The sequence below is a fragment of the Wolffia australiana genome, chromosome 6 (assembly GCF_029677425.1).
Source record: "Wolffia australiana isolate 7733 chromosome 6, ASM2967742v1".
Lineage (NCBI taxonomy): Eukaryota > Viridiplantae > Streptophyta > Magnoliopsida > Alismatales > Araceae > Wolffia > Wolffia australiana.
In genome coordinates, this window is record NC_135840.1 from 17,399,847 (window position 1) to 17,413,068 (window position 13,222).

The 13,222-nt window shown below is 38.6% G+C and overlaps 1 protein-coding gene across 1 annotated transcript; it reads right to left on the reverse strand.

Moving 5' to 3' along the window:
- Positions 1-1,911: 1,911 nt before the first annotated feature.
- LOC144704133 (ALA-interacting subunit 3-like) lies at positions 1,912-8,289 on the reverse strand. Its single transcript, XM_078576395.1, has 8 exons — positions 7,916-8,289; positions 7,769-7,827; positions 7,603-7,677; positions 6,980-7,096; positions 6,032-6,102; positions 4,826-5,123; positions 2,852-3,141; positions 1,912-2,142 (listed from the first exon to the last, which is right to left on the reverse strand). The coding sequence occupies exons 1-8, from the start codon at positions 8,019-8,021 to the stop codon at positions 2,088-2,090; spliced, it is 1,071 nt and encodes a 356-aa protein (XP_078432521.1). The 5' UTR covers positions 8,022-8,289; the 3' UTR covers positions 1,912-2,087.
- Positions 8,290-13,222: the final 4,933 nt, after the last annotated feature.

Here is a 13,222-nt window from a genome sequence, read left to right on the forward strand (position 1 = left end):
ATTAAAAGAGGGTAACATTGGATACCATACCAAGGTGTAACTCAAAATTGAAAATGTTAGATGGTGTCTTTACCAAAGAAGAGGGTTCTTGATAAAATTTCACAAGATCTCTCAAATATACATGATGAGAATAATAGATATTATGTGGCCTTCAAGCTAATCACCATACCATTTCTTGTTTAAGTTTACTGAATTTAGTCTTATGCATTATCATTATTCCTCTTTATGTTTATACTGAAGTCCTTGAATACATGAAATGACCAAGGGCATTATTTTGCGATCATAATATGGAAATCCCTGATCTTTACACATGTGTTCTTAATTTTCCTACTTGAAAGATACTTCTAGGAAAAATGAGTGATTAGTACATACACGGTAACTAATGACAGAAAGTTTCCTTGAGAGAGTTATCAAGTTCCTTTGTATCTTCTGGGGCATAATGTGTAGCTTGGCACCCCATGGGTCAATGACCTAAACAACCTATTTGGTTAAATTGATATCATTAATTAATAAAATAAGGTTAACTAATCGAGATAGTAATTAGTTAATTAATGAGGCCTTAAAATTATTAATTATACTAATACATGGCCCTCGAGTGTCACACACAATAGATTTTTGGGTGTAGGATGATAAGCTCTAAGTTTGGAAACTTTTATTATATATTCCCAAATATGTGAGCTTTTGTGATTTTTTTCCGTACAATATAAATGCAAGTCATTGTTGAGTGCCCCCTTTGTTCTCTTGCTCTTTCTTATTGAGTGTTGCTTCCGGAGAGACTAGTTGGTGAGAAAATCCTCTCAGAATTCCAGGTGTCCCAGTTCAAGGGATCGAAGTGGAGATCTGGCGCATTGAAGATTGCATGGGTACTTCTAGAAAATCGTGCATCTGAATGGGTTAAAAAAACCAAATTAGAATCGTAGAGTGGTTACAGAAGTCATCCCATGCTAGGTGGTATGATAATTCCTGTGTTTGATCTTAAGATCCATTTTCAATCAAATCGTCTGCTGCACAATCAATTTCAGATTTTTGATCAAAGCCACAAAACCTAAGAAAGAACCACTCTTTGATAAGCAAAGAGTGAGGCCTGATAGATGTGTTTTTTTAGGATTTATGGTATCTTCTGTGATGACAGCAAATTATTTTGCAATTTGAAATCAGTATTTGCCTTAGGTGAGTTATTAGTTTTTTAATGCTAGATAAAATGGTGAAAGAGAGTATGGATTCTCTAGGTAGTGTGGGAACTTAGCATGGGGCATCTATTACATGCCAACATTTGGAGTCTAGTCAATTACCCAACCTCAAAAAGATAGATGAACTATTCTTCTAGAAACAACTTTCATTTTCAAAATCTAGAGAGAGAACTCAGATTACCATCTTTTTCCATTGCGGTTAACTTACAAAATCTACTAAGAGAAATTAGATTAAAACATTGAAACTCCATTTCTAAAATTTCGAGCTTAAGAGCAGATTTTGCCGTTCATTTCATCGAAGCCAGTGTCTAAAGTTTTCGAGAGAGAAAGAGCACAGCCCAAGTCATTACCTTCATTGTTTATTTTCATAATCAAAATAAATCAAAGTCATTTATTATTCTCTAATTAACTGTGGCAATCAGGAGAAAAACATATGTTTATGATCTCTGTTTCAAGAGAGAGAGAGAGAGAGAGAGAATGAGACACAGAAACAGTGAAGGAGCCGACAAAAAAGCTCGTATGATGTTCCCGAAGTTTTGAGATATTCTAGAGAGAGAAAGAGAGCTTCACCACTGGATCTGGGTCAGTGAGGGACTGTCTAGAGACCAAAACGATGCATGGACATTTCAGAGAGAGAGAGAGGTCAAGGGCAACATAGCACCCAATTTTTAGAGAGAGAGTAAGAGAGAGAGAGAGAGTGAGTGAGAGATTGGCAAAGATGAACAATCCAAACGCATTATACATAAAATTCAAAGGTCTCTTACAAACCCAAGAAAGTGGTTCCCCTTAATAAAAAAATTCTGCACAGTGTGTTAAACAGGCAGAAACATATGATAGAGAGATAGATAGCAAACCTGGAATGCTACAAATGTTTGATTCATGTCTAGATCCATGAGGCTAGTGTCCCCCAGGATTTCTATTCCATGATAGGTACGAAGGATCTCCCAATTTCCTGAAAAATGGGTGTATTAACAAATTTTTCAAATTTGCGTACTTCGACGAAGAGAACAGAAAATTTGTGTTCAACTAAATTGGAAGAAAATGGAAAATTTTCAAATCAAGCAGAAATCCAGAGACAAACTTTGGTCATGTCAAGGATGGGTTTCGAGAAAATTAAACAAACACAAGGAATTTAAACCAAAATTCAAACTTACCACGCTCGAGCATTAATAGCTAAAGATGAAAACTGTGCAACTCAAGACAAGGACAAAAAATACTGAACATAAAAAGTTTCAACCGTCGTCCAAAGCTCACCTAGCTTTTATGTGCTCGAGAATGAGAAATTTTGAACGCACATGCATGCATAAATTTAACAAAATTTAATATTTCCGTGCTCGAGGATGAATTTGCAAAGAATCTTAAAGGGTATAACTCAAAATGAGGGGAAATATCATGACACGAGAAAAGTTTCACCAGTCGTACAAACTCAACGCGATTTAATAAACCTGAACATGAATAAATTTGAACATACAAGCATTAAAATTGTCCAGGTTCAAGCATAAATAGGAGAAGAATAGTAAACTGTACTGCTCAAAATGAGGAAAACTAGAACACAAAATAAAAGCTACAACAGTCGTTCAAAGCTCACCCACGTTTTCTAGGCTCTGCACGAGCATAAAAAAACTTGCAATACGAAGTCAAAGTTTCATTACAAAGCTCACCTCGGTTTTATAAGATAGACGACGGTGAAGGCAGCAGCGAGAAAAAAGCAGAGCCCACCCACAGTAAGATACGCAAGACCGAGGAAGTCGTTCTTCCCTCCAAGCCAGGTTGCCGTCGAGAGCACGAGCTTCTTTTTGCCGCCAAACTCATATGTGTTGTAGTTGTTTTCTATGGTCACAGTTATCGTCTGGTTCGCCAGAAGATCAACCTCAATCTTGCCGTACAGCTTTCGGAATGTGGGGAGTGCGGCAGTGCGCATCCATACTATGAGATCTTCTTGTTCACTCAGCTGTAAGAGGAGAGAGAAACCTCAATTGATGCAAAGAACAAGAAGAACCCAGAAAAGATAAGCTAGGAAAAGATAAATGAAAAGAATTAAGGCATTGTATTTCTCTATATATTTATAGAGAGAGAGAGATGTAATCCTATCTCTTTCTCTCTCTACCCGGTCTCCACAAACTATGGGACTATAAGATATCAAAGTGTCTCTTCCCAGGAGGAGCCAGAAGGGAGAAGCTTGAAAAGAAATAGTACGAATAAGACTATGTATTTGTACATAGAGAGAGAGAGAGAGAGAAAAAAGGGGAAATTATGTGATCCATCTCTCTCTCTACCCTGTCTCGTTGCACTGTGAGATCTTCCTGATCGTTCAGAGATAAGAAGAGAGAGAAACCTCAACTTGATGCAAAGAGCACTGAGAACCCACAAGAGAGTAGCAATGAGCAGTATAATGATAACCATAAGGTTATATATTTCTACATAGGGAGAAATTACGTAATCCTACGTATTCTAATATGAAACAGTCTCTCCATAATAGGAAATAGCAAGATCTCAGTCTCTCTTCGAGAATGAACCAGAGGAGAGAGAAGCTTGAAGGACTACATGAGAATGGATAATGCTACGTACTTCTACATACAGAAAATCATGTGATCCTGATAAGGCAACACCTCGGACGTAAGAAAGCAAAAGAAGGAAGGTTGCCACGTCACGTGACAACCTGGAGCCAAGAAGTCCAATGGAATAAAGACGTTACGGAGGAAAGTGAATAAAAGGAAGTTTTGGCCGAGGAGGGAGCAGGCGTTGAAGAATACGGTTTTGAATCGACGTCTTGAGGAGCTCTCGAGGAGGAGGTGTTGCTGATTCGGCTCGCCTACGAACGCCAGGGTCGATACGACCTTGTACGCGGATATCTTTGAGTTTGTTATTGCCTCATTGTTGGAACGTTCAGGGCGGAAGTCCTCGTTTTATTTGATCACGATTTCTTCTTTTACGATCCACGTCTTACTTGGCTACGTATACTGCATCTGGAGATTCCGAGAACGTATCCAGTCATATCTCTTCTGTTCAGGATATCTCTCCGAATTAGAGGGACTTATCAGATCCCATCCCATACTCTCTCTACCCAGTTTACTATAGATATATAAAATTATTATTAGGGTTCGGCCTCTTTGGGAATGATGGATCATAATGATGAATTTGACAATGATGATGGAGGATGAGAATGACAATGGCAATGCAAACCCGTCATCATTACCACCATCTGTACAATCATCTCGACGACAAAGTTGTCATCGTCTCATCATCGACCCATTATTTGTCCAGTACAAAAAATGGTTTACAAAATTTGGGTATGACTATGATCATGAAAAATTCTTCATCTTCCACAAACCGTAATAGTGATCTCATATTTTTCTCTCCCTACCCAGCCTCTCTTCCTTAGCCCCACAACTCATGTCTGGGCGCATGTCCACATCTCTTTTCCACACAATCAAATTTTTCTCCATATCTCTAGAAGGCTAGGTAAGAATCTCAACAAGCACTCTCCGTCCCTCTATTCCTCTCTCTATAACTCTCTGTCTCCTGAACATCCAAAATCACAAAATTAAGAATCCTAATACACACTCTTGCTATCCCTCTTCCAAACACATTCATAAGCACAAAGACAGGAAAGAGAAATAGAGATGGAAACTTACAGGAATGCTCTCGTTGAGCTTGGCGCCACCGATCAACTTCCCACTTTGGAAATTCCGGGGAAACACATTATTGCCAAACTTGCTGTCCCTGTCGCTCTTCCAGGAGATGCCCTTCTTGTTCACTTCCACATTTCTGCTCCCAACACTGAATCTGTACGTGTCATTGAACAAGCTCCAAGCAATAAGCCCACAGGGGACAATGGGCTGGCCCCCAGAACTATCCTCCGGATCACACCCACTCGTGTCATTCGCCTTGCTCGGGTCACGGAGCTGATAATCATTCCGGCTCTTCACATACCTAAAAAAGTTTAAAATTTTGATTTTAATTTTCCACAAGTTCATCAAACATTGAGGGAAGAAAGCATGAATATTATGAAGAAATTTTATCTGGAAGTGGTATCTGGGACAGGTTAATAAGCTTGACGGATAGTGAAGTGATCATCATCCGTGGGTGGCCAGACAAATGACGATGATCACAAAATCTTCATTGACAGTTGGATGTCAAGTATGATGACAATGAAGAATCTTGGAAACTCGATGATATTTATGGTGACACATTGTGTTCCTCATTTTAATCATCAATTACCAAATTAAGGTTCGCAGGATGATTAAATCATGGTCGTCATCCCACTAAATTTCATCACTGCAATCTGCATCCATGGCTGACTTGGATGAATCACGAAATGATCATTAACGCTCAGACGATAAGGACAATGACCATGATGACAAAACATTTAGAATACGAAATAACGATGATGAAACGTCATCTGCATCATTTGCTGAACGAAAGATCACGGTAAATGATGAATTTGTCATTGTCATACATGTTTGGGCTTGAATGAATGACAATGATGATCCATCTTTGTCATCATTGATGTTAATCACTAGTTTTATAATACAATAATAGCACTAGCGCCAAAGTTGTGTCATTCAATTTGAAGTTTTCAATTTTATATAATATGATGAAGATATTTTATAGTGGCACATGTCAATAGAACTTACAGATGATGACTAGGAAAGAACTAGAACAGTATATCTAATCACTAAAGAGATCAACATTTCATATGAAACAACACGCAGAACCCAGTTAGTAAATACATCAAAGAATGAGAGCGGTTGAGAAATATAAATAAAAACAAGAGAGTACTTGACATTGAAGGGTAAAAAATTTATTAAAGGTCACAGTAGGATTTTTTTAATAATCACCTTCGATGATTCTGATAGAAGTTGTCAAGCTGGTAATACACATAAACTGGATTTTTCATGCGCTTAGGCACCTGCGAGTTGTTGAGAAGACAAGAGTCAATACAATGGAATGATTTTAAATTCTGATTGAAGTTCAACTCGAAATCATTTCAGACCATAATCACCCAGAAATAGTACAATGATATGATTTGATTTATATCATGTATCATTTAACAGAAGAACCATTATAATATTGTACATAAAATTCTTATTTCTCGGCATAAACATCATCAAAAATCTATGGCAACCCTTGGAGGATATAATTAGATTGGAATTAAAAAAATTCAAAGTACAATCATCAGGACATTTAAAAAAAAATATAATCATCAGGATATTCTATCAAAAGAATTTCAGAGCACCCCGGTGGAAATGACTACGCAGATAATAAAAAACATCACAAAGCATTGTCATTCTGATATTTTGCATAAAATTGTCATCAAATAAACTTCACCATTATTTCACAGCATGGTCATCACAGAGTGCTACAGTGACTTCTCGGAGGGTATGATCAGATTGATATTCCAAAATAAATTTCGATCATGATCTTGAAGGAAACAATCATATAGAAAATCAAAACTATTACAAAACATTATCCTTGATATATTATGCAGAAAAATCTGATCAGATACAAGTTCAAAATTATATCGCGGCATAATCATCACTTTTTTTTGATAAACCACAAGGAGGGGAAAATAAGATTGATATTCAAGCTCGGATAAAATGTTTACAAAGAGAATATAAACAATCAAAAAACATTATCATCAAGAAACTTCGGCCCAATCATGCCAAAATTGTAGAACGACTATCAGAGGCTAGGAATAGATGATCAAAATGATTTCATATCATAATCATCAAGAAATTCTCTGATAATCTCTTTTGCACAAATCGACACAAGTCGACAGCCTTTACCATCAGCGTTCTGGTGCACGTCTTGCTGATATTTGCGTTTTGAATGTATGAAAGCTTGTTGCCAGAAAATCTCTCCGGAACACAGTCGGAATCATATCTGAAGATAACTTCCACGACCTGAGAGAAAACGGGAATCTTCAGAGATAAAATTCTAATAAACTGGAGAAGAAGAAGAAGAATCAAAGTTTCCAACAAGAAGTACGGAAGAGTAAGAAGAAGAGATAAGATTTGAATAAACATGAAAAGAAGAAGAAGAGGAATCAAAGTTTCCACCCATAAGAAGTACAGAAGAAGAAGAAGAAGAAGAAGAATCAAAGTTTCGACCCAGAAGAAGTTATATAGAAGAGTAAGAGGAGCGATAAGATTTGAATAAACAGGAGAAGAAGAAGAATCAGAATCAGAATTTCAACCAAGAAGAAGCTAAACTGAAGAGTAAGAAGAAGAATCAGAGTGTCAACACAGAAGTTATACAGAAGAGTAAGAAGAAGAAGAATCGGAGATTCGAACCGGAAGAATTTATACAGAAGATTAAGAAGAAGAGGTAAGATTTGAATAAACAGAAGAAGAAGAAGAAGAAGAAGAGAAATAAGAAGATTTATCGGCAAATCAAAGTTTCGACCCACGTCGCGAGAGGCAAGCAAAGAGGCCACGCCGATGGGGATGAAGATCACGGTCACAATCGCGAAGGCTGAGATCACCTGCCAAGTTCAATCAACCGAAGAAACAATCAATATCAAGAAATCACCGCATAGTATTTTTTCGCAGAAAAAAACAGAGATTTCTCTTTACCCATTGCGGGGTTAGAATCGGCTTACACGCCGGAAGCTCCTGCTGAGTAAACCTCGAATCTGAACAAAAAAAAAACAAAAATTTCACAATCGGAACCAAAATTTTCCATCCAAATCACTCGGATTCGATCGATTAGTAAGATCATACACTTGGGGCGCTTGGAATTCCTCCTGGGCCCAGATCCATCGGCAGATCCATTCGCCGCGGAGGTCGACGCGGCGGCGGCTCCGCCACCATCCGCGGAGTTCATCATCTCGAACCGGCGAAACCCACGAGAGGAGAGATCAAATCGGAAGAACCCAGATGGGAATTTCGAAGAAAAACTCGAATTTGGGGTTGGAAAAGGGGGAAATCGGCGTTTTGGCAGGGATTTGGGCTTGTGGGGAGGGGATGAAAGGGAAGGGAAGGGGTCAATGGAGGGGAAGCTTCGGTGGGCAGGCGGCAAAGGCGACGCTTTCCTCTTCTTCGCTGCCAACGCGACGCTGAGACGCTGACTGCGGGAGAGGGGAGAGAGAAGGGTCTTCTGATCGCTGTCATTCAAGTCAAATACGCTACAAAGATGGCCGTTTTTTTTGTGTAATTTGTTGTATTTTGACTGATAGATTTGGTTTCTTTTTCTTTTTTGTTCTCGTAAAAATGCTCTCTGTATCTTTCTTTCTTCGCTCTCTCTCTCTCTCTCTCTCTCTTTCTTTCTTCGTTCTCTCTCTCGCTCTCTCTCTCTTTCTTTCTTCGTTCTCTCTCTCGCTCTCTCTCTCTTTCTTTCTTCGTTCTCTCTCTCTCTCCCTCTTCCATCTTTCTTCGTTCTCTCTCTCGCTCTCTCTCTCTTTCTTTCTTCGTTCTCTCTCTCTCTCCCTCTTCCATCAATATTTTGTCTCTCCTTCTATCTCTTCTCTCTCTTCTCTCTTAAATATCTCTCTCTCTTCTATGTATCTCTCTCTTCCATGTCTATTCTCTCTCTTCTATGTATTTCTCTCTTCCATGTCTATTCTCTCTCTTCTATGTATCTCTCTCTTCCATGTCTATTCTCTCTCTTCTATGTATCTCTCTCTTCCATGTCTATTCTCTCTCTTCTATGTATCTCTCTCTTCCATCTCTATTTATCTCTCCTTCTATCTCTTCTCTCTCTTCTCTCTCTTCTATGTATCTCTCTCTTCCATCTCTATTTATATCTCCTTCTTCTATCTCTTCCATCTCTATCTATATCTCCTTCTTCTATCTCTTTCATCTCTATTTATCTATCCTTCTATCTGTTCTCTCTCTTCGCTCTCTTCTCTCTTAAATATCTCTTTCTCTATGTTTTCTCTCCTCTCTTTCTTTTAAATCTCTCTTTCTCTCTCTCTTCTATGTATCTCTCCCTCTCTTCTATTTCTATTTCTCTTCATTCTATCTCTTCGTGTAATTTATTGTATTTTGACCGATAGATTTGGTTTTTTTCTCTCAAAAATACTGTCTCTATCTTTCTTTCTTCGTTCTATATATATATATATATATCTTCAATGTATCGCTCTTCGATTTCTATTTCTCTCTTCGTCTCTTCTCTCTCTCTTCTCTGTCTCTTCTGTCTCTCTTTTATCTCGTCTCTTCTCTTCAATCTCTCTCCCTCTTATATCTCTTCTCTTCTCCCTCCCTCATCTTTCCCTTCTCTTCTACCTCTCTCTTTTCTATATTTCTCCCTTTCTATCTCTTCTATCTCTTTTCTTCTCTCTCATATCTCATTTCTTCTCTCCCTTCTCTCTCATCTCTCTCTCTTTTCTCTCCTCACTCATCTATCTCTCTTTCCCTTCTCTTCTATCCCATTTTTATCTCTCTTATCTCTATTTCTCTCGCCTTCCTCTCTCTTCTATCCCATTTTTATCTCTCTTATCTCTCATTTCTCTCACCTTAGTCTCTTTTCTATCCCATTATAATCTCTCTTATCTCTCATTTCTCTCGCCTTCCTCTATCTTCTATCTCATTTCTGTCTCTCTTTTCTCATATCTCTCTCCTTCCTCTCGCTTCTATCTCATTCTTTCTCCTTCCACTCGCTTCTATCTCATTTTCTCTCTTTCTCTCTCTCCTTCCTCCCGCTTCTACTTCATTTCTCTTTCTCTCTTCTTTCATCTCTCTCTCCTTCCACTCTTTTTTATATCATCTCTCTCTTCTTCCTCTCTTCTCTCCTTTCTCTCATCTCTCTTTTCTCTCATCTCCCTCTTCTGTCTCATTTCTTTCTTTCTCACTTCTCTCCTTTCTCTTCTATCTCATTTCTTTCTCTCTCTCTCTCATCTCTCTCCTCATTCTCTTTTCTCTCTTTTGTCTCTCTTCTCTCTCACCTATTTCTCTCTTCTCGATCTCCTTTCTCTCTTCTCTGTCACTTCTCTCTCCTCTTTTTCTCTTCTATCTGGTCCCTCTCTCTTCTCTCTCCTCTCTCCTTCCTGTCCCTTCTCTCTCACCTCTCTCCCTCTCCATTCTCTCTCACCTCTCGCATCTCTCTCTCCTCTCTCATCTGGGTCTCCTCACTCTCTCATATCTCTCTCTTCTCCCTCATCTGTCTCTCCTCTCTCTTTCATATCTCTCTCTTCTCTCTCATCTGTATCTCCTTACTCTCTCTTCCCTCTCATCTCTCTCTCCTCACTCTCACTTTTCTCTCATCTCTCTCTCCTCGCTTTCTTCTTTCTGATTCCTCTCTCTAATCTCCATATCTTCTCTGACCCAATGTACCTACCTTCTGCGTCTCTTTTTTCTCTCTTTCCATCCCTCCTCACTCTTCTCTCTCTACCCTTGTACTCCCTCTGAGCTATCTACCTATATCTCTCCTACCTCTCTTTCTTTTCTCTCTCTCTCCTCGCTCCCTCTTTTCTCTCTTAACCTTTTCTCCCCTCTAACCCTATCCTACTATCTTCCTCTACGACTCATTCTATTTCTCTTTCACACACATTCTTCTCTCTCTTACCCTTCTAATTACCAATCTTTTCTCTCCTAATCTTTATTTTTTCTTTTTCATCACCTCATTTAAAGTTCAAAAACATTTTAAGGATATTTAACAAAACTTTCCATGTATCCATATTTTTTTGTAAATAGATGAAAAATGCTTCACAAATATCAATGATGGTTTAGTCAGCACTGTCTTGATATTATACTTGACATTGGTTAAATCAACGTATGAGCTTTGCAAGAGTAACTAACGACAACATAAAATAAATAAACTTAAGTGCTTTGATATTTTTTATAATAAATAATATTTATATGTGGCATCAATGTCAACTTTTTTTTCTACCATTATTTCCTAAGTTCTTGTGATAAAGAAGCTTCTGCCCAATATAAAGTTGAGATCGGATATTTCGAACTTTCCAATTTATGGTCAATGTAAATAAAAGACCATTTATTTGTCATATATCCCCCTTATTTTCCATAATGATGCAGACTTTTTTTACAAGAAACAGCGTGCTATATTATGATATTAAATTTTCATGTTTCTTACAATAAAATAACAATGGGCTCGCTTCTCCTCTGCCTCTCAAGGGCTTTAAATTAATAAAATATGTATATTTGATATTTAATAAAAATGTTTGCCTGATGAGTTTATTGACGGCTTGGTTGATTGACCAAAAAATACTCTGGCACAAAAGGATAAGTATGGGCCCGTCAAATTTAAAGGCAGAGCATATTCGAGCATTCAGATTATTTATTTTCTGCTAAGTACAAAAGTCTGGGATTATGAAACATTGCTTTCAGCCTCTTGAAAACCGCAGGAGTCTCCCCATCTATTTCTCTCTCCTCTTATATCTCCCTCCCTCCCTCCCTCTCTACCTTTCTCTCTCCATCTCTCCCTATCCCTCTCTCTACCTCTCTCTCTCAACCTCTCTCTCTCAACCTCTCCCTACCTCTACCTCTACCTCTCACTCTCTCTATCTATCTCTCTCTACCTCCCTCCCTCCATCTCTCTCATCTCACTTTCCCTCCCCCACTTTCTCTCCCTCAATCCTTCTCACTCCCTCCATCTCTCCCTATCCCTCTCTCTATCTCTATCTCTCTCTCTCTCTCTCTCTCTCTCTCTCTCTCCTTCCCTCCCTTTCCCTCTCTCTCTCTCCCTCCCTCTTTCTCTCCTTCCCTCCCTTTTCCTCTCCCTCTCTCCTTCGCTCTCTCCTTCTACCTCTCCCTCCTCTCTCCCTCTCCCTATCTCTCTCTCTCACCCTCTCTCTGTATATTAAAATAAATATCTACACATGAAAACAAAATTGATTAATAAACAGCCATAACCTTTCAGAGATGACCGATACTTTATGATCTCTTTTTTCCATGGATTAAATAAATGACGAAGCACAATAAGCACAAATAGGAAATTTGTGTCTTGTATTAGGAGGTTTTAAAAAATATAAAAGCATAAAATTAAATTTACAACTAACACAGTTGAATTTAGCTTTAACTTTGTCTCTCAATCTCTCTATCTATCTCCTTATTAGTGTTTGTCCATCAGTTCTCCATTAGTTATCGAATATTGGACAAGTGATATCCAATATACGAACTAAAACAGTGTGGTTTCAGAGAGAAGATACATATGGATATTAAATATCTGTCTGATACTGGATATCAAAACGAATGTCGTAGGCCTCCGGATGTGGTATATGATGATACTGGATATCCAATCTGATATACGGATGTAAGCCATCGAAATACAAACTGAAGAATTGTATCTGGATAACGATATCGAATATCAGGATACTGGTTTAAAAAATGAGCATCCAGTGCCCGTATGGATAAAAAATTGAAAACAATATAAATAATTTTGAGCAAAACCTAATTAAAAAACTCTTTGCTCTATCCATAGTAATATTTAAATGTTTGGCAGACATATATTATATCCCACGCACCTTGTGATTGAGCTCATTTTTGTATTGAGCCAAACTAATTACAAAATATTAATTGAATGTTGACGCAAACCTTTCAGAAATATAAAAAATGCTCAAACATGCTATATAGAAATGCTTGTGCAGTGTCACAGGAGGAGCTAAGAAGAATGCTGCTTGTGCAGCGGAAGTCTCTTTGGACATCTTTAGATCATTTTGAGGTTAAGGAGAGAGGGTAGGTCTAGGTCCTTAGCATCAAATGTCCATTGTATTATAATCAAAACGATCACATCAGAGGCCATAGCGATTACATGGGGGAAGCCCATGGATGATACCAAAGTAATGAGATGGAGCGCAAACCATGCCGTTGGGTAGTGGTGCTCATGTGCCTTGAGCGTTGGATCCCCACATGTGCTTGCAGTCACCACCACTACAAGCGTGCCCTCTAGTCGAGCACCGCGCGCCCGTGGGTCATAGCCCTCGACGCATCTGCCAGTCAGCCATATCACACGCCCTGACGTCCAACCGGTTCACCCATGTCTTTGGCCCCATCCGTGATGCTCAACATGTCACTTGTGTTGATACCTCTACTGCTTCATCCACATTGGCGCCATCGTGTTCAACGCCCCAA